General features: G+C 35.0%; 1 protein-coding gene across 1 annotated transcript in view; it reads right to left on the bottom strand.

Moving 5' to 3' along the window:
• IQCM (IQ motif containing M) overlaps window positions 1–22,290 on the bottom strand; it is a gene marked incomplete at both ends in the record, with an annotated part of 348,083 nt that overhangs the window by 216,784 nt on the left and 109,009 nt on the right. Inside the window, one exon of the mRNA XM_082838169.1 lies at window positions 6,209–6,267. Within this exon, the coding sequence (XP_082694295.1) occupies window positions 6,209–6,267 (59 nt within the window). The remainder of the gene's footprint in view (window positions 1–6,208; window positions 6,268–22,290) is intronic.

The raw sequence follows: 22,290 nt of genomic DNA, 5'->3' as shown, positions 1-22,290 counted from the left end.
AGAAATGTGAAAATATGCATTTTAGGTTCATGATCACTGAAGATTAGGACAAAAATAATTATAACTCTGCCTTATCTACCACTCTTTATCCATATAAGGTAACAGGTTCCCTTCCCTCTCAAGAACAGGAGTGGGTGCCCAAATTTGCAGTAATTCCAAATCAAGTGCAGCAACAGCATTTTTAGTTTGCTTAACTTCCCATCCCAACCTTTTAACAGCCAAGTGACTGCCTCCTTAAAAAACACTGCTGAGTGGGTGCATAAGCCAGTTCTATTTGCCAGCTGTAGAGAGTTCTCTCAAAGCTTGTGGCTATGGGTAAATAAATTCCATCATTTTTTTTTCTATAACTAAGAAGAGGGGGAAAAAACCAAACTCTCTTATATTTATTATAGCCTGGCAATGGTGATATATGTGTGACATATTTTCACCCTTGAAATGCAAAAGTACTTTAGAAATTGGCCAGTACCTTACTGAAATTGACAGATGACTGATGGAAGGTTATAATATACTCTGTCTCATGCAGATTCTACGGAAACCTCTAGCTGAAAATATATGAGAGATTTCTCTCTAACAAGAAAAACTCTTTAAGACAAGCTTAAAGGGTCCCAACATTTGGATTCTACAGTTTCACAGAATTTCTATGACATAAATGGTATAGGATTTCAAATGAAGAAGAAAATCTTAATAGTGTTTCACTTAAATATTTTCAATGAAATGTGTCTGCATGTGAAATATTTAGTTTTATATCATTCACTACTTCACTCTGTTTTCACATTGTTTCACTTTCTTTTATCTCTCTTTCTCCAGAATTCTATCTAGTAATACGTTTTAATCACTAGAGCCACTCTTGTACTTGCTAATTCATTAGTTTCAGCCTACTTCTCTTAAGTAATCATCAGAAAGGCTGTTAAAATTTAAGATACAAATGGCATAAAAGCAGCATGACTGAGTAGGAACGCTGTGAACTGAGTGTTGGACTCTAGTAACAATTTTGGGTTTTTTTTTTCTTTTTACTTTTGTGACCTTGAAGAAGACACTTAATCTTTTTAAACTTTTACTTTCCCACCTGGAAATTAAAAGAATTGAATCAAGTGATCTCTAAACTTCCCTTCAGCCATCATCCTCTAAAACATTTATGACAGCCCTGCAAAAGTTAGCTAGATGTCCCTGCAAAACTGCCACAGCTCTTTATGCTGCAACAGATGGCAGACGGTACAGGAAAATGCTTAGCATTCAGAGTAGCTGGTTGGCTCCAGGAAAATAAATACAATAAACACTCACCTTTCAGAGTGTACAACTTTTTATTATTGAAAGGGCTGGACCAAATTTTACTTTAGTAATACCTATGAGAAAAAAAACGACTTCCCACTCAAACTAACCAGGTAAAGGATATTTACAGGAAAAAGACTTACACAAGAAGATAAGCTAACACCATCAAATAGTTTAAAAATATATAGTATTTTTTTCTTAAAGCAAGTCTTTTTATGAAAAGGTTTTTGATGACAAATTCAATTTCTTTAATAGATATGGGTTATTCAGATTTTCTATTTGTTCTGTGTCAGTTTTGGTATGTCTTTTTTCAAGAATTTGTCCATTTCATCTCAGTTATTGAATGTGGTAGGCATGAACTTATTCATATAGTCTTTTCTCCTTTTAATGTCTATAGAATGTATAGTGATTCCACTTCTTTCATTTTTAATACTGGTAATTTGTGTTTTATCTCTTTTTCTTAGTTTTGTTAGGAGCTTACAAATTCTACAATCTTTTCAAAGAACCAACTTTTGGCTTTCTTAATTTGCTTTATTGTTTCTGTTTTTTATTTCATTGCTTTCTGTTCTTATCTCTATAACGAATGTTACACGTGCACTTAAAAAAACACATATCTTCTACATTTGTTGGTGGTAGTCTACAAATGTTAATTAGTTCAAATCAGTTGACGGTTTGTTCAAATCTGCTATGTTGTCATTTACTCTTTTTACTAATTTTCCTATCAATTACTAAAAGACGTGTAAAAAAATTCCAGTCATAATTATGCAGTTGTCCATTTTATTTAGTCCTGTCAATTTCTGCTTTATTTGTGTTAAAGCTCTATTATTAAGTCATACACATTTAGGATTATTATCTAATTCTGATTAATTCATTCTTTTACAATTATGAAGTGTCCTCTTTATGTCTGGAAATCGTCCTTGAAGTCTACTTTGATGTATAGCCACCCTAGCACTCTTCTGCTAGCTTTTTTTCATTGTGTATCTTTTCTCTAACCTTTTACTTCCAATTAATGTCTTTTTATGTTCATCTCTTATAAATAGCATAGAGTTGGTTCTTGCTTTTTTATCCATCCTGACAAGCTCTTACTTTTAACTGCATGTTTATTCTGTATATGAGATATAAATGTTGGTACAGTTGGGTTTAAGTCTACCATTTTACTATTTGTTTTTTATTCACCCATTATATGTTCTCCCTTTCCTGTCTTCTTTTGGGATAACCAAATAGTTTTTGATATTCCATTTTAGTTTTTGTATTATCTTTTAGGTTTATCTTTTTGTATTAGTGGTTGCTCTGGGAATTACAATTTGCTTTCTTATCCCACTCTACTTAGAATTAATACCACTACACATAAAATGAAAGAAACTTGAAAAGTATAAGTCCATTATTTTGCTAGCATTGTCATATATGTTTTTGCATCTACCTACTTATAAGTACCATAATAATGTTATGATTTTGCCTAAAATGTTCAATTTAAAAATAATTGGAAAAAATATTCTTTTTCATATATTTTCATCATATATTTTCTATGTTCTTTATTTCTTCTTGTAGATTCAAATATACAACAGGTGTCATTTCTCTCAGCATGAAGAGCTTCCTTTAACATTTGTGAAAAACAGATCAGTTGGCAGTATATTCTCATTTCTTTAATTTAGCTGAAAATTTCTTTTTTCAGTCTCAATACTGTGAGATAGTTTCACTAGATACAGAATTATCAGTTGATAATCTTTCTTTTAGCACTTTAAATATATAATTTCATTGCCTTCTGGTCTGCATCATTTCCAGTGAGAAGACATCCATCATTCTCAGAATTGTAACCCTTTGTACAATGTGTACTTTTCCCTGCTGGTTATTTCAAAGGTTTTTCTTTGCCTTTAATTCTCAACTCTTTGCCTATGATATGCCTACGTGTTTTTTCTTGTGTTTATCGTGCTTAGATGTGATATCTTCTTGGATGCATAAAGATGTTTTTCATTAAATTTGGAAATTTCCAGCTATTCTTTCTTTCTTTTTTTTATAAATGTATTTATTTTATTAATTTATTTTTGGCTCATTGGGTCTTCATTGCTGCACATGGGCTTTCTCTAGTTGCGACGAGCGGGGGCTACTCTTCATTGCAGTGCGCGGGCTTCTCACTGCGGTGGCTTCTCTTGTTGCAGAGCACGGGCTCTAGGTGCATGGGCTTCAGTAGTTGTGGCCTGTGGGCTCAGCAGTTGTGGCTCGTGGGTTCTAGAGCACAGGCTCAGTAGTTGTGGCACACAGGCTTAGTTGCTCTATGGCATGTGGGATCGTCCCAGACCAGGGCTCGAACCCATGCCCCCTGCACTGGCAGGTGGATTCTTAACCACTGCACCACCAGGGAAGCCCCCAGCTACTATTTCTTCAACTACTTTTTCTGCCTTATTCTAGTTCTCTTCTTCTGAGACTCCAATTCACATATGATAGGCCACTTGATATTAATTTATAGGCCCATCAGGCTTTGTTCATTTTGTTCTCAATCTATCGTTTTGTTCAGATTAGTCTCTATAGATCTACAAGTTTACTAATCTTCTCTACTGCCTTCTCCAATATGGTGTTCAACCATTCAATGAAATTTTCACATCAGATACGTTATTTCTCAGTTCCAGAACTTTCATTTGATTATTGTCCTTATATTTTCCATTTATGCACTGGGATTCTCTGTTATTAGGAACATCTTTCTCTTTAAGTTCTTGAACATTTATAATAACTGCTTTCAAGCTCTTGTCTGCTAATTCTAACATTTGGGATATCTTTTTCTTTGATGTAACCCAGATTTTCCTGTTTCTTAACATGTCTAACATTTTATTTGTTGTGTACTAAACATTGTATATTGTAGGGATTGTGGATTATGTTACCGTCCTTGAAAGAAAATTGATTGTTTTTTAATTCTAGGTGGCAGCTAAATTACTGGTTTATCACCTTGAACTTGTTGAGGCTTAGTTTTATGCTTTTGTTAGGGTGAATCTGTTTGTTTCATCCCTTGTACTAAGGTGAATTCCTTAGTCCTGGGGTATAATCTCCACTCCATAGGTGTTGGCCTTCCAAGATTTCCATGGAGAGACTGAGGTGTTTACTAAGTACTGTCATCTGAAAGGACTTAAACTCCAATTTCTGTCTCCCTCCATGGTGAACAGCAACTGAGAACTCTGCCTAGGCTTTAAATTCCACAAATGTAAGGAGTCTCTCTTGTTCACCCCGTCCTTAGCATCTTGTTAGCATCTTGTTAAATGAATAAACTGTGAAAGACTGAAAGAAAATTTTCTGAGCAGGACAAGACACAATCTGTTTTTTCTTTTCCTCTGGAAATTGTTCACTTGTTCAGTTATATTTTCTGAGTATCTACTACATTGCTGCGATTGTGCCATGAGCTATAGAGAGAAATCTTAACAGAATCAACCACCCCTACTCTCACAGAACTTGAAATTTTAGCCAGGGATCATTCTGGCATAATTTAGCTTATTGTATGTAGCAATGACTGCAATTAAAGGACCTATGTTTGAATCCAGCTCTATCACAGACTAGCTGATTGACCCTAAGTGAAATATTCAACCTCAGTTTACCCATCAGTAAAATGGTGATAATAAAATACATCATGTGTTGTTACGGGAGTTATATGAAAGTACCTCGTACAAACTAAGCACAGAATGAATGCTACTACTAATGAATTTAGCTACTACTAAATTTAGTATGAGACTAAATCTCAGAAAACACCTAATCTTAAACTGGATATTTATTTATTGGAGGTTTAAACAATTATTTGGGATTATTTCACAGTCATATTTGGCCAAGATTTACCATATAGTGCAATTCCATAATACTTGAACCTTAGAGTCAAATGTATTTGGGAATTCAGATTTTGTTTCAAAGTCTAGGAAATTAATATAGCATGTATACCATATATTATGTAACATGTCTGGGGCAGTGTCCCATCATTGAACATATTAATATTAATTAGCTAATATAATTAATGTTAATATGTATGCAAAGTATAAATATTCACATGAAGTGAGAAAAGTAGAGACTATGAGTAATCGTGATCCCTTATTACTTCAGGTCAGGTTTTGACATTAAGAGTTTTGGCACCACCTTAGGTGACATCAACTTTCAGTTTCTGGAGCTTTCCAGATTTTGGAATTGTGAATAAGGGATTATGGACCACACCTTTTGAGTAACTGAGAGAAGGAATTAAGAAGGATGTCAAGTAAGAGAAGGTAGCTTGAATAATATATTTGAATAAACCTGTATTTACTAGGGGGTAAGTTTTCCAAACTGGTTGCTCTGACAAACTTCAGTCTCCAAGGTTTACCCTTTTGCTATTTGCATCAATATGGCTTGACACAGAGCTTTGCACCGAGTCAGTACAAAAATAATATCTGGTGAATTAATAAATTAATGCATTACCAGTGAAAAAGAAAGCACAGGTCTGAAACCTGTCCTTTTCAGAAACTTCACTGTTAATTTTCCATAATCCCTTCTTTCCATCTCACTCTCCAATCTATCTCACAAAATCAGTTATTTTTTCACAAAAGTTTGTCAACAAATTTGCTACACAAAGAAGCAGAGCAATCTTAAGAATGCCTCATGGAGTCACTGAAAGGCATGCTGTACCATAGTGAATTGCAGGACATAGTTTCTAATAAACAAAACTGCTGAAACATCATACAGTACTGTTTACAATGCTTTTACTTGCCACTGCAAAGTAAACCTACAGCCTGGTCTACTGAATGAGCATTAATACACTCAAAAAAATAAGAATTTTTTATCCTTGCCTTAGTCAAATTAAATGGGAACTTTGAAAAAGATACGTTGAAAACTTGAGCTTTCAACAACCTACATTTCTTTAAACCAGATACTTAAGTCAGGATAAAACCAAAAGCAAGCATATTAATTTAAACTTTTCTGCTATTATATAAAGATATACCTGGGTTGTGGCTTTGATTCTGGCTTGACAGACTGTTGTTCTTTTTTGATAAAACTTTTCTAGAATAAGAGAAAGAAGAATTGACACAATTAGGAAACCAACTTCATTGTCTATAAAATCTTAATTCCACTGATGTTCTATTATATTATCAAAGGGAGAAACAACTGATCCATTATAATATATAAGCCTAAACATTGATATAAGTATATATTATAAACCTAAACACATATAAATAAGTATACTCAGAGGAGTATGATCACAGAACCTCCTCCGGCATCTTTTGGCCCCCAGGAATACAATTCCTTCTGATCATTTCAGTGAGCAAATAGCCATAAAAATCTACTAGAGATAAGAATTTATTTATTTAATTACTTATTTGCCCTCTGTCTTATAAAAAGTTTTAAGGTAGCTTACAAAAAATATAGTATGTGTGAAAAAAGAAAAAAAAGGATATCAAGTTAAAGGGAAAATACGGATAGAAAAATAATGTCAAGTGTTTTCTGATACTGCTTACTGTGTTACATAGATTTGCCTCTCAAATTCCCAGCTACCAAAGTGTTACAGACTGAACTGTGTTCCCCTAAAAGTCATATGTTGAAGCCCTAATCCCGAAATGTGACTATATTTGGAGATAAGGCCTTTCAAGAGGTAATTAAGGTTAAATGAGGTCATAAGGGTGAGGCTCTAATCCAATAGGACTGGTGACCTTATAAGAAGAGGAAGAGATGCCAGGGGCATGTGTGCACAGAGAAAAGGCCATGTGAGGACACAGCAAGAAGCAGCCATCTATAGGCCAAGGAGAGAAGCCTCAGGAAAAACCAACTTTGCCCTAGATCTGTGAGAAAATTAATTTCCGTTGTGTCAGCCACCCAGTCTATACTATTGTATTACGGCAGGCCTGGCAAACTAAAACACAAAGTAACAAAGAAAACACAGTAGTTCTAACATTCACAATATCTATAAGAGAAGTAAACTTATTTTCTGTGAAAAATTTCTTCCATGAGTCCTTCATAAGAAGCCTGGGATAGTGTAATGGTCAGTTTCAACAGCATCTCTTCAACAATGACACTTGAGAGTTTACTATGGATCTTTTACACAGTCCTTCAATGTCAGTCAACAGTTGAAAGAATAACTTAGGAGATGATTCTCCAAGATCTCAAAATAACTGGGTCATTCCCTTTCTGGTCATTCGGTGTGATCCAAAGGTTAAACTGATACCTAGAGGCATTGCATATCCATTTTATAATCTGCTATGACAATTATTTTGCCCAAAATAGCTTTTGAAAAAATGGCCTCAGATAAGAGGAATTTGAGGTAATCTTGACAATGAGTAAAGGTTAACGGATTTTGGATTGTTGGTGTTGTCTTCCCTCTCAGACTCTATAAGAAGTCGGTGCCAGAAAGTACCTTGGCTATTGATGTAATGCTCCTGATACCACAACGAAAATGCTTATTTTACTTTTGCTTTAAAGTTGCAAATAGGGACTTCCCTGGTGGCACAGTGGTTAAGAATCTGCCTACCAGGGCTTCCCTTGTGGTGCACTGGTTAAGAATCCGCCTGCCAATGCAGGGGACACAGGTTCGAGCCCCGGTCCGGGAAGATCCCACATGCTGTGGAGCAACTAAGCCCATGCGCCACAACTGAGCCTGCGCTCTACAGCCCATGCGCCACAACTACTGAAGCCCTCATGCCTACAACCCGTGCTCTGCAACAAGAGAAGCCACCGCAATGAGAAGCCCATGCACTGCAACAAAGAGTAGCCCCTGCTCGCCGCAACTAGAGAAGGCCCGCGCGCAGAAACAAAGACCCAACACAGCCAAAAATAAAATAATTAATTTTTTAAAAATAAGAATCAGCCTACCAATGCAGGGGACGTAGGTTCAATCCCTGGTCTGGGAAGATCCCACATGCCACAGAGCAACTAAGCCTGTGCGCCATAACTACAGAGCATGTGCTCTAGAGCCCTTGTGCCACAACTACTGAAGCCCGCACACCTAGAGCCCAAGCTCCGCAACAAGAGAAGCCACCACAATGAAAAGCCCATGCACTGCAACCAAGAGCAGCCCCCCTCGTGACAACTAGAGAAAGTCCACGCACAGCAATGAAGACCCAACGCAGCCAAAAATAAATAAATAAATTTATTTAAAAACATAAAGTTGCTAATATGTATTTAACCATTATTTGGCAACTGAACCCAAAGAAGTCACTTCTATAAAATCTCAGGATATATAAAAAGTGTAAAGATGAAATGTGGAAGAAATTTGTATCTGTACTGCAAAAATACTCAGTTTTAAGATGCAGAGTGATTGTTTTAAATACAAGCTTCACTCTGTCCTATAGTGAGTGCTCTCTCGGATGCAGTCTGACTTGTATATGTAAACTTGTATTTCGTGCCATTCATTGTTTAAGACTGAAGATTAACTTTTCTTCTACTGTTATGTTAGAATGCAAGAATAACCTTGAGAATTAACTTGCATCACCTCTCAACTATTTGTCACTTTTAGAATTCCCTGATCATGTTTTATTTTTCAAAGCATTCACCCTCAAAAATAATACTGTACTTTTTAAAATTTATGTGCAACATGTAGGTGATAATAAAACAAGAAGAAGCACCTATATTTTAAATATTGCTCTCAAGATGTTCCATGACACATATTCATGGCTAGAAAAAATACTCACGGCTACAAAAATTATTTTTTAACTTATGTAGTCCATACTTTTGCACACAACAAAGTGTTTGGCTTGGAACACACTGTCCTTATGTGATACTACTATTTACACTTGCCAACTAAATTTTTTTAACTGCTTCCTTCTTGGCCAGACTAACTGAGATTTTCATATTCTCCACCATGAAAGGTGTCAAATATCAAGGCCACTAAGCAAAACAGTCTCAGACAAATATTCTTGAGGATTTTTCTTAATAAAATGTTCTCTGATTTTTTTCCAGTTACCTCTGTTGTGTCTTTTACTTCCTACCTACCATAATTAGAAACCGGTGGTGGCGGGGGAGTTTGGTCACCTTTTTGTGAAGTCAATAGCAGTCCTTTTCTTTAAGGGGTCCTGGGGGTTTTTTTCTAAGTCTTAGTTTTCTCCATACTTATATATTAAAATCTCAAGTCCATTCTGCCTTGATGTTTCAATTCCATTCTCTCTCAAAATGTTTCTTCTTTCCACAGCTGCCAGCTGCTTCTCTAGACTTCTTCAAGATCCTAGTCTCTCCATGACAATGCATTTGAAGCGACACATTTTAAATACTTGGATAATGATGTAAGTCACTTATTAAATACTCATGTCAAAATTTTCCAATTTTTTTAACAACCTGTGTGAATTTATTTCAAACCTTTTTCAGACTCCTTTCTCCCACATATTTTCTCAAATCCCACAACTTAACCGGCACCAACTTCTGATAATTCACATAATATTAAATCTCAAGCTTCTTTTTAGAAGCAGCTACCTAATCCACCAATTCCCCCTTCTTTCCAAATCTCATCTGGAATTTATTTCTTCCTTTTGACAATGCTGCTAATTTCTCTCATAGTTTGATGATTAAATTCTTGCATTGATTAACCAGAGATGAAATATGGAAGAAAGCCTTTCATTTCACATCATAATGCTAACCATACTTCTATATTACTACTATTAGTGTGAAATTCTGCAATATGTTTGCAATAACAAGGTAATCTATAATTGGCACATTACACCTCCAATACTTACCCTAAAATGTGGTTAAAGGGGATTTTCTAAGTAGCAAGAAATTTTCATAGTTTTAAACAGCTTTGTGACCCTACCAGAAGCATATATAAACACACCATTCAAGGTAAATGAAAGGTTTCTTTAAAAATAGATAACTGTGAAGAGAAAATCGCTGATAGCATATACATATAAAATTAAAAATTGCACATTAAAACATGTGAAATAAACTGAAAAGCTTTTTCTGCCAGGCTTGAAACTTGTGTTTCCCCAGCAGAAGTCAGTCATGTCACCAGCACATTCTGTGAAATAGCAGTGAGTTGCATTCCTTGTACTGCTACTGCTTCTTGTGTAAGAAATGTTTTAAAAAGAAAACTGTCAGTAACTTGCACACATGCAGAACCAGAAGGCACCAAACACATCATTTTGGAATTTTTTACAAGTCATTATCTTTACATTGTTGTATTTTAGAGCTTCTAAGAACACATACAAACCACAGAAGGGTTTTCCAGCCATAGAGCCACACCCAGGAAGTTGTGATAGGCCCAGGAAACCCATAGTTTCTCAAAATCTTCTTGTGGAGCCACAGAAGCCCCATTGTGAAGGTGTTCTCAAGTGTGGTATTTCTTTTACATTTCTTAAGAGAAGTGGAGGGAATACCATAGGTAATGCTGGTCACTCTGTAATAGCCATGACCTCAAAAAGCCATTCAACTTTCAAATTAGGCAAGACTGAGGGAGGTGGCCCAACAAAACATAGGTTTTTCCTTTATCAATCACTAGATAAAATTTCTTTAACCTCCAAGGGAAATGAAAACTCTTTGATATTTAGCAATTTAAGTATCACATAGGAGGCAATACAAAGACTGATGAGAAAGAGGGAGCTGGACAGAGAAGTTTACATCCCACTATAAGTCCCTCTGAGGGATGGAACCTATTTGTAAAAGATATAACAGGGCTGTTGTTTCCAGTAGCACGTTCATAGCAACAAATCACAGCATAATACTAACACATATTCTAAAACGAAAAATCAAATATATTTTAAATGCATAGCTGAAATGAAGGGAAAGTAATAGAACTCTTTTCTGGTAGAAAACAACGAGAATGTTGAATTTACTGTTGTATGAGTTCTGGAGCCTCTCTTAGCCTTGGGGATGGCATGGAAATTTTAGACAACCTAGAACCTGGGTTCTAATGAGTCCCGTGCCCTGAAGTTGGGAGACAAACACTGGAACCCAGAGCATGAAGAAATATCAGAGCTGAGAACACCTCTCATAAAACCTAGGTACTGGAGGTGCAATATCCTTAGAATATAAACCAGGATTTTAAAATTCCCCTGGGGAGAGAAAGAAAGAAGTAGAAACAGAAGGAGAAAGAGATAGCATGAGACCACTTGTCAGTCATGGCCTTGCCTCTGGGTGGAGAGGAGAAAAAGTCACTCCTAGGAATTTTTCAGGATAAGACTTCATTCATATGGATTTGGGGCCTGACTTCACACTATAGGCAATTCCCTAAACACCTCCTATCAAAGAAAAGCAAAAAATTAAGAACAAAGTGGTCCCAGGTTGGTAGTGCACTGAAAACGTACCCAGTAAAAGCTAATATCAATCATTTTTAGAAGAATGCAGTTTAAATTCAGGTTTCAAAGAATTCTCACAATAAAATACCAAGAAAAATGAGCTCACAGTCAGAAAATCATCAAACATAAGAAAATAAGCAATCAAAGCATCAGAAGAAACAACAAACTACACATTCAGAAACTCAAAGACTCCAGTACTGAAACTAAGGTATACAGAATATAAAATAAGAATGAGCTTCCATTTCTATATGTTTAGAAAAATATGTTAAAGTAACCAAAAATTTTCAAAGCTGACAAGCTGATTTGAAAAGTAACAACTAGACATTCTAAAAATGTCTAAAATGTCTAAAAATGTCTAAATGTCTAAAATGTCTAAAAATGTCTAAAATGTCTAAAAATGAAAAATATAATAATTGGAATAATTGGAAACTCAACGAGTAGCAAAAAAAAAAAGAATGGACACACAAAAAGAAAACACATAAAAGAGGAATCAGGAGGGAAAATAAGACCCAGGATATAGCAATAAGAGACAAAGAGATGGAAAATGTGAAAAAGTGGAAAAAAAGACAAAGAGTGACAATTAAATGGAAGACAACATATGTGTAAGGAGAGTTTTAGAAAAAGTTTTAAGCAGAGCTTATAAAAATGGAAGAAAAAAAGCATTTAAAGAGATAGTGACAGAGATTTTTTTCCAGAATGCTGAAAGACACTGACTTTCATAGTTAGGAAGCCAAACAGAAACCAAGCAGAATAAATAGAAAGAAAAACACACTTACACATCTCATAATAAAACAGCAGAACAATGAAAAGAAGTCCTTAGAAGTAGAGAAGAGAGATTACTCACAAAGGAAAGACAACTGGACAAACATCTGATTTTTCAACAGCAACAGTGGCAGCCAGAAAACAGGGGAAAGATAACTTCAAGATTCTGAGAATGTATTATTGAGGAGGAAAAAATAGATATAAACAGAAGTTTTCTGCCACCTGACCCTTACTAAAGGTACTTCTAAAGGATGTAATTCAAGAAGGAAAATCATCCTATAGCCTGTGATGCTAGATATAAGGGCAGGTAAAAAAAAATTGGTAAGCATGTAGGTAAACCTAAACAGACAAGGAGATAGAAAACAAAATAATGGTTTCTAATTTGTGAAGTTAAAAATAGTGAAAATAATAAGAGAATTAAACTCTGGTAGTTAAGGCAATCTAAGATTTCTGTATGAGGTGGGAAAAGGATAAATATACTTTAAAAGTATGTATTAAAATCCATAGGTTAACCACTTATAAAAAGTAAAAAAAGAACATAAAGGTCAAATGAGAATAAGGAAAACTAGTACAATGCTAGTTTGTACAATGTACTAGTACAAAACTAGTACAAGGAAAACTAGTACTAGGAAAAATGGAACAAGAGGGGAAAACATGTCAATCAATTTCCAAAATAGACAAAGGAGCAAAAGAGAAAAAAAAGGACAAAATAGAAAGAACAAATAGAGAACACAGAACAGAAGGGGTATAAATGCATCTAAATATATTTTTGAAAATACAACTGTATGATGTTCACAAAAAAGAAATAATCGTGGCCTAGAAATATGTGAAAAAAAATTCTCAGCCTGATTTGTCATTAGGGAAATGCAAATTAAAATCTCAAAGAAATATTTCATATCTTCCAAATTGGAAAAGGTTAAAATTTTGACATATTATTAAGTGTTACCAAGCATATGAAGCAATGCAGACTCTCATAAACTGTTTCTAGGAGTGGAAAACTGTTCTCTATATTGCCTGGTAACACTGAATATACGCCCACTGGCCAGCACAGCCAGTCTACTCCAGGCTGCTTGTGGCTAGAGGCAATCAATTATTCAGGCAGTTAATAATCAGTTATGGAGTTCCTACTGCCCAGGCCCTGTCCACCTGCCTCCCAGGCTGAAGGGATCAATATTCTGGCATCTATATAACCCGTTCTCGATGCAACAGGATGCAGGTTCATATTGATGCTGGGAATTCTTACCCTAGAGAAACTCTTGCACCTAACACTTGTAGAAGAATGTAGCAGAATTGTTCATAATAGGACATAACTTTTTAAAAAGGCAAATATCTCTCAGCAATAGAAAGGATAATTAAATTGTAGTGTATTCATTCAATGGGATGTTGTGCATCCATGAAAATGAATGAACCATGGGGCCACAGATTAACATTTATGAAGACTGATGGCTCTCAAAAATACATTGCTGGGACCTCCCTGGTGGCACAGTGGTTAAGAATCCGCCTGCCAATGCAGGGTACACGGGTCCGAGCCCTGGTCCGGGAAGATCCCACATGCCGCGGAGCAACTAAGCCCGTGCACCACAACTACTGAGCCTGCAGCTCTAGAGCCCGCGTGCTACAGCTACTGAAGCCCAAGTGCCTAGAGCCCGTGCTCCGCAACGAGAAGCCAGCAATAAGAAGCCCGTGCACCGTAACGAAGAGTAGTCCCCGCTCACCGCAGCTAGAGAAAGCCCGCGTGCAGCAACAAAGACCCAACTCAGCCAAAAATAAATAAATAAATTTATTTTAAAAAAAAATACATTTCTGGGCAAAGAGAGAGAGAGAAAACATTATAATTCCACACACATAAAGTGAAAAACAAGTAAAAGTAAGCAAAATACTAAATAGAGATGTGTGTAGATGTGCTAAATTATAAAGAAAAGCAAGGGAACAATTAACGTAAAATTAAGGAGACTGGTTTCTTCAGGATATGAAGGGAAAGAAAAGACACATTGAGTTCTGTTCCCTAAGTTTTACAGGTATTTGTTTTAGTGTTATTCTTTAAGATATAGAGCTATAAATAGATACGTATATGAATAATACACTGTTTTGTATAATTGATACATAAAACAATACAAATTTTTTAAATAGTGTGGTAAAAAAATTCCTTGAGTTTAAGATGAGTGTCTGTCCCCCGAGAAAGAAAAGAATGAAAAGATCTTGGGAATCTATGGGTTTCCCAAGTATTCAATATATCAAAACTTACTAGGAGGTTACATGGCTCCAAATCTCTCCTGTGGTTTGTGTGTGTTCTTGGAAACTTCAAAATTCAAGAATGCCAAGCAATGGAACAGCTGCTGCCAGGATTGTGTTGTCTTATTCTGAAATTTTAAGTGTATGAATCTATAAATACATATGATTAATTTTTTTTATCAGCTAGAATTAAAACAACAAAATGAGGAAATGAGTTCATGTTTTACAATTTGAGGACATTTTAATGTGCTTGTGTTCATATCGATATTAAAGTTGATGCTCAAATGAATGTAAGGTGCTTATTTGATTTTGAATATGTTTCCCCCTTTGTATTTAACATACCCTCCCAGGTAATTAATTTATTATTAAACGATTTGGTTATAAACTGGATAGAATTTTAAACTTTTGAATTCAATCCTTTTCATTTGTGCATTTGTTTGGGATTTATTTAACTGTAAGACCATTGTAAATAGTGAGTTTGGTTACCATCATAAGATTTATATACTATGTGCTAGATCTGGAACTGCATCCCAGAACTAATAAATTGTTATAACTAATAATTAGAACCTACTATCTGCTTTATGTTCATGTTCTTCAATATTCACCAAGACTCTGCAAACTAGATACTTTAATTCTCACTTTCCCTTAGGAAGTTGAGAAGTTTAATATCTTTACCTTGATTACACAAGTAGGAAGGAGGTGACTGGGATTCATTCAGACTCAAAACACTACTCTATCCGGAAGGTGAAATTGGTAATACAGGTAGAAAATTTTTAATCTATGAAAATAGAATACAGTGAACAAAGACAGCATTAGAGTTTACATTAGATTTTTTTAATTGATTGGCACTCAGCAATTTTGTTTTCCACTCATTTCTTTTAGAATATCTCCAGTGATTTTGTAGGGAGTCAGTAGAACTTAATCATAATGGGATTTAGAACAGCCAATCAGATGCATGGTGGGGGTGGTCAAAAGCTGCCCCAGCCCCCTAACTACAACTTGACTATTTCTCCTTGTTTGGAGCATGTTTATGGGGAATTACATAAAACAGTGCTTATCAAACTTTATGCTCTTATAAATCACTAAAATCTAATTCCTAGAGACTCAGGATATACTTGGATGATATATCAGCTTATTGAAATTGTCCAGATTATTTTATTTGGGTGAAAGCTGTATTATCAAAATAGCTGGCATATTTTCCCAGGCCAATTTTGACATTCACTGTAGTTCTATTTCATTACTTGAAAATGTGTTTCTGATATCTTTGATCAGTTATAATCTCACTCGTCAACGTTCACAATAAACCACATTCCTATCCCACCACATGACTAAATTCAGCATAGAGTATCTGTACTTCAGGTATTTGTCAGGAAAACAATTACATTGTATAGACTGTCACTACTTATCAAAAGCTCACTTAAAAGGCAAAATATTATGGGGAATTGTCTAAAACAGTGTTTCTCAAATTTTTATATGCTTATAAATCACTACTGATCTTATTCAAATACAGATTCTGATTCAATACATTTGGGGTGGGTCCTGAAAGCTAAATTTTTAACAAGTTCCTGGATGATAACAATGTAATTGACCCATGGAGTCGGGAGGGCCTAACTAAACCTGCAGAGAATTATCTAATTTTAGTTGGTTATTGGTTTGCTTTTTCTTTGTGTACTTTTGTTTTTGAGGAATAAGAAGCAGTGGAAATCTATGTGAAAATCTAAAAGCAACACTTCTTTGGAGGAAAAATTAACAGTATATAATAAAAAACAAAGCAAAAGGGGCAAGCATACCAGCAACTCCACTACAAGGAATTTATCCTAAGGAAATTTAGAATATGCACCAAGATTTAATTACAAATATAATGCACTGCATTCCATTAAAGCATTGTCAGTTGCCAAGATAATCAAAAATGAGTTATTTAATATTAAAGAAAATATGTTAATAAGAAAAGATGCTCAGAATATATTTTTGAGTGAAAAAAATAAGGTTATAAAGCATTGTTGCTATAATAAGTATGGTTGATTTTCTCATTTTTGGCTCATCTGTGTTTCCTTCAAACCATAGGTATTACGAGCATATTTATAAAAATTATTTTAACACGTGGTAAAAAGCAGATGTTAAAGGCTTTATAGGATGGTCATAATTATGTGGTAACAGTATAGGGAGAACAGAGAAGGAAGAACACAAAGACCTAAAATAATTTGAGTTTAAAAGTTGTCCTATGTGTCTGGTTCAAGGATACAACTGGAGTCAGATTAGGAATCAATCACTGCAGACAGAACCCTGAAGCAGCCTTGTGTGGCTGAGAGGATCATCGTCCTCTGATACTCTCCTAACACAACAACTGAATGGGAGTGTGTGTGGCCTCCTGATTACTACCAACCAGATCTCACCATCTGCAACCTAGTCTTCATCACCAGATCTCCTACAACTCAGAGTTTTGAGTTTGTGCCCTTGGGATGGATTTGTTTGGTCCTCTCCAGACAGCCAATGAAACCCATCCTGTCTGCAGACTCAAAGGGATCTTCTAATGAGACTGTTGGAGGAGGTTAGAAAAAAGGAAAAAAGAACCCAACAGGAGAACTGCGTGACAAAATGAGAATGGCCACGGATTCCAGAGAAGAGGAATGGGCCAAAAAGTCCATTTCAGGGCAAAGAATTAAGGATCGTACAACTCTTTCAGTCAATACAGAAAAAAAAAAAAAAATTAATGCAACATCCTTAAATCATCTTTTTTTCTTTTTCCTCTTCTTAATAATATTATCATGGTTGTGTTTTTCACTGCTTTGGAACCTTGGGTCTCTTATGTGTTCCACTTGGGGAAATGTCAAATAGCCTATTATTCATTTATTCAACAAATATTTTCTAAACCTCTAGTTTATGACAGAAACCATTCTAGGCACTGGGGTTGCACTGGTGATCTAAAATGTCCTCAGCCTTATGGAACCTACATTTAGTGAGGAAGGCCAGTAATAAACCAGTAAAGAGATTCATGATGCACTCTGAAAAAATAAAAGTAGTGGTGTTCCTTTAGGTGGGGTTCGGGGAAGAACAATCACAGGGAGTAGCATCTATCAGAGATATATAATCACATCTGCCTGATTCTGCTATTGGGAATCACATAAACATGGACATTCTGCAGTTAATTCCAGGACGTCTCTTGCATCAAGTATCAATAACAATGAATATACGATCATGGTATTTTCCTTATAGAACTAATAATGTGTGTGTGTATGTTTTCAACCTTAAAAATAAAATAGCCAGTTATTTTACCCACAAAATGGGTTTATTTGGGAATAGCAGAGAACTGCAATTTGGGACAGACAAGCTATGGTGAATCACAGGCAAGTCTGAAAAATAAAGGACAGGGGTCTGGCTTTTGAGTAGGTGTTAGGAGGAAATAAAGAAGGGCTGTTTTGAACAAAAGTTCATTGGAGAAGAGCAAGAGCTTGAGGTTGTGGGGGACCTTCCTTCTTTTTCTGAAAAGCAGGAGATAAAATTCCCCTGTGATTAATGTCTTCCCTTGTCAAAACAATTCTTACCTTCCTTCTTCCTGCTGGTTATGCAAGTGCAAAGAGTGGTATACACGTGAGAGTTCCCCCTCAGGCTGCATGGCTCCATTTTAAATGAGATTCCCTTTATTTTCACAGTGTGTATATATGTGTGTGTGTGTGTGTGTGTGTGTGTGTCTGTCTGTCTGTCCTTATCTCCTTATTTCCCCATCACCTTTATCTACTATGACCACCACTACTATTACTTTTGCTATCACTATTACTACTATAAGCCTATGATTCCTTATTTATAACTCAGAAATCCAGAAAGCTTTGAAAACCAACAAATTTTTCATAACACATATGGAGGGGAGAATTTAACTCACCTAACCTTTGGTGTCAAAACCTAACCAGAACCAACAAACAAATGACCTATATAGTAGCCTGTATCTCCCACTTAATGAGAATATTCATATGATTTACTACAAAATATTACCATGCTTTGATTACAGGTTTGATTACAGATCTACTTTTCTTTTTACCTCTCTAAAGTTTGAAATTTTCTGATTCCCAAATATGGCTGGTCCCAAGAGTTCTGAATAAAGCATGGATCTCCACACCTACGACAAGCTACAACTATCACCACTGCTGCTGCTCTTACTAAAAAACTTTGCCTTTGAGTACCTCTGTATTAGTTATTCCAATTCATTCTAACATCTCATTAGCCTAAATGAGTATAATTGAAGAGAAAATTTTGCACCTAATCCATCTACTGTTTAATGAATACACTTGACTTTTCAGACATATTTCTCTGATCATTTAAAAAAGCATATAACAACAAATCTAAGTCAATGCAATATTAACAGCCATAGCATTATCCAAAGCCTGTGGCCATAACCCAGGATGTTTATGTCTCCTGGCACTTTCTATGTCTCCTGGCACTTTCTATGCCTACTTATTATTACTACTGAAGTTTTCATTCATATTCAACATCCATGTCTGGTGCATTTTGTTTGATGAAAACAATCTAATTAGTGCTGAACCTTTCCTAGTTCATAAATTTATTCCTAAGAACATTAAAAGGAAGTCAAGTGAGACATGTTCAGTAACAGATGTTTGCCTTTTTTGGCTGCCTTTTTACAGTTTGTTCTCTTTCATTACTTTTTAAGAAATTTAGTTAATGTTCCCTTTCCTAGAGAACAAGCGTACCTAGCTTCCCAGAAGGGTGGGGGTGGGGGGATTCCCCAGGGTAGGCACAGTCTGTTCACTCCCTTAACCTAATATCTGCTCCAATGTTCTTTGCATCCAGCTTTTCATTCTTTCATCCAGGTTTTGGTAACAATCACACTCCAGCTTATCTCAGAAAGAATGTGCATGTTGACTGGAGGTTATTATAAAACTAGAACTACGACGAGCACTGTTACTAATGCCCATGGGCCTAGTGTCCCTCAAATACCTTTCCCACACGAGGACATCTCAGAATAAAGGGGCAACATGATTGACAGAATTTGATTGAATCTTTTGGCTTCTACAGTAAAGAAAGATTGTGAAGTTACTTACGAAACTAAAAATCCAGTGGTCTTTTATGATAAAAGAAAAGAGAAGTATAGATCAAGATTTTTCTCTATAAAAATATATTGATCCAAAAATACAAATTTAAAATTATCCTGTTTATTTACCTAACCTTCCACTTTTGAATATCATTTAGTGTAAACGGTATTGTGAGCTGTTTAAATGATGGTACATTGGTAAGCCTAAGTAACATTACAATCCAAATCTTGCAATCACCAAGAGTGCTTTCTTTTAAAACTTCGTGAGAATAGTTTCAAATATATATGTCTTGACTAATTTGTTGTTGGTCTATACATCTTAACCTATTTATTGCTAAAGGAATTCTGCAATGGAGTACCTCTTTATTTTCCCAAAAAGTACTTTAATTAAGGCAACAGTAGAAATTTTTATCTAGAAGGAAAGATTTAATAAAAATAAAATAAATGATGATTATAAAATACCTAGGCCCATATAAAATATATAAAAATGTCAGGCTCAGATAATATTGCTACAAGGCAATATAACTTTTAAAATGTGGGGTTTTAACTGCAACTATATACGTTAAAAAAATAATAGTTTTACCTATATGTATATATCAAAATAAATATATCATTCTTTCACAAAGATTCAAAATTTTATATTTCATAGGAAAATACATATGCATTTCAAAATTAAAATGTGAAGTTTGAAGATAATGTACAGCATTAGACATCACTGCTTGTAATAGTACCAAAACAAACAAATTAAAAGATCAGATAAGAGTAAACTGTTGGAATGCTCTTCAGTATGTCAAAAAATCATAGTCATGTAGTTAACTCAAGGCTTAAATTAAACCCAAGCCTAATTCTGTAAGAACAGAATTTTCAAAATGTAATTTCATTGATACCCAAAATGATTTTTTAAAATTTAGGAAATCATTTGAATAAATAGAAATTTTAAATTTAATAGTCATAATGATTTGTGTTAATTCTTCGAAATATCAGAAAATCAAATCAGATGACATTTTTTATCAAATGCAACCCACAAGAGGAGAAAATCATGAGTATGAAAATGATTACAATACCTCTCAAATGTGTGGAGGGAAGGAAAAGAGCAGAGAGAAGAAAATGTGATGGAGGAGAAAAAAATGAGCAAAGATATTTTACATATTATAAGTTAATTTACTATTTTTTATTATGTACTAAAATCAAGTGAATGCCCACAGTCTTCTGACAGCATAATTTGGTAAAGAATCACACAAAAATATCTAAATTTCCAAGTTAAGAGAAGAATATCCCCCTAGATTCTTACAGTTTTCTTTTCCCAAAATGGCTCAAGAAAATTCTCCAGAGAAGAGTGATAAGAAATTTCATTAAAATCTAGTCTACCCATTTCATGGTCAAAATTAAGCTAATGTGAAGCATAATGTTATATATGGAATTTCTTTTTTCATTTCTAAAAATATGTTTCTGCAAAACTAATAATTTTTTGTTTTATGAGCTGAATCTATAAGTATGTTTAAAAACAGGACAAGTGACTCTTGGTTTCTTCTCTCATATAGGACTTGTTCTCCTTGAAAGGAGGGAGATCCAAATGCCCAGAGGACTCACAGTGCATTCTTTGAAACACGAAACAATGTATAATGCAACTAGGTATTAAACCAAGTTCTATTACCTTGTAATCTCTACTTCCTAGTGTCAAGGCTAGGCAAATTCCATCCAAGATTAAGAAAATAAAGGGATCAAATGTCTTCCTACAAGGAAGGCACTTCATGACAATGGAACTTGCTTAAATTTTGTTTCATTTCTTGCCACTTGCCCTCTTGAATGCTATACTTTTGCCACACTCAACTTCTTTCACTTCCTGAAATGCACTCTGCCCTCCCATTCAGACAACCACAACTGTTCTTTCCCCTCTGATCCTCCATCCCTGAACCCTGTCACCACCACAATAAGTATGCAAGCATGCATGCTTGGGCAGTCCCTTGCTTGTCATCTCATCCTCATTCTAGGGGTCACCAAATGGCAGAGTTCCCTTCAGGGAACATTCTGATCCCAGAGCCACTGCAACAGAGTTGTGAGTTAGCCACTCACAGAGGAGAGTTTTGCCTTACTGATGACTAATGAATAAAAGTTTTTACTCTATATGTTCATAAATATTAGATAGAAATTAACTTCTTATACAAAGTTCTGTCAATATTTGCTTTCATCCTAGCTTTTTTAAGAGCACTATTGATACTAAATTTTGCACCTCAGAATTTTGATAAATACCAGAGTTGTTTTTCACACCTACAGTCCTTCAGGTTGTGGTTTTCCAGAGTGCTTCATACATTATCATAAAGTTAGAAAACCTTGTAAAGAAGAGTTATGAAATGAAATTGCAACAACGAAGTTGGAGATGGGTGGTGTTTCCTATATTATTGAAATGTAATACTATATTTTTATATTATGCAAGGAATCATATTCACAGGTGCTCACTTACTTTGGATAAATATTATCTTTCAAGATAATTAAGGCTACAAATGTCTCAGGACTTCAAAGATCATAAAAAGTAGAATTAGTAACTTTTTCTTAGGAATGCAGTTTCTTTAACTTCATGTAAAGAAGTTTTAGGGGGCTATATGCCACTGTTTAAAATAACTGGGAATTCGAATACAATTCTAATATGATAAGTCGGCAGTTGCAGAAATGAAACATTAAAACTAAAGACATATAACATTATTGTATTATTTAATTAGAACTAAAAACATATAGGATTCAAAATACTTCAAAAAGAAAACAGAAACTCTGGCTTAGAAG

Source organism: Leucopleurus acutus (assembly GCF_964270905.1).
Source record: "Leucopleurus acutus genome assembly, chromosome: 4".
Lineage (NCBI taxonomy): Eukaryota > Metazoa > Chordata > Mammalia > Artiodactyla > Delphinidae > Leucopleurus > Leucopleurus acutus.
This window is presented reverse-complemented; position numbering and strand designations above follow the sequence as displayed.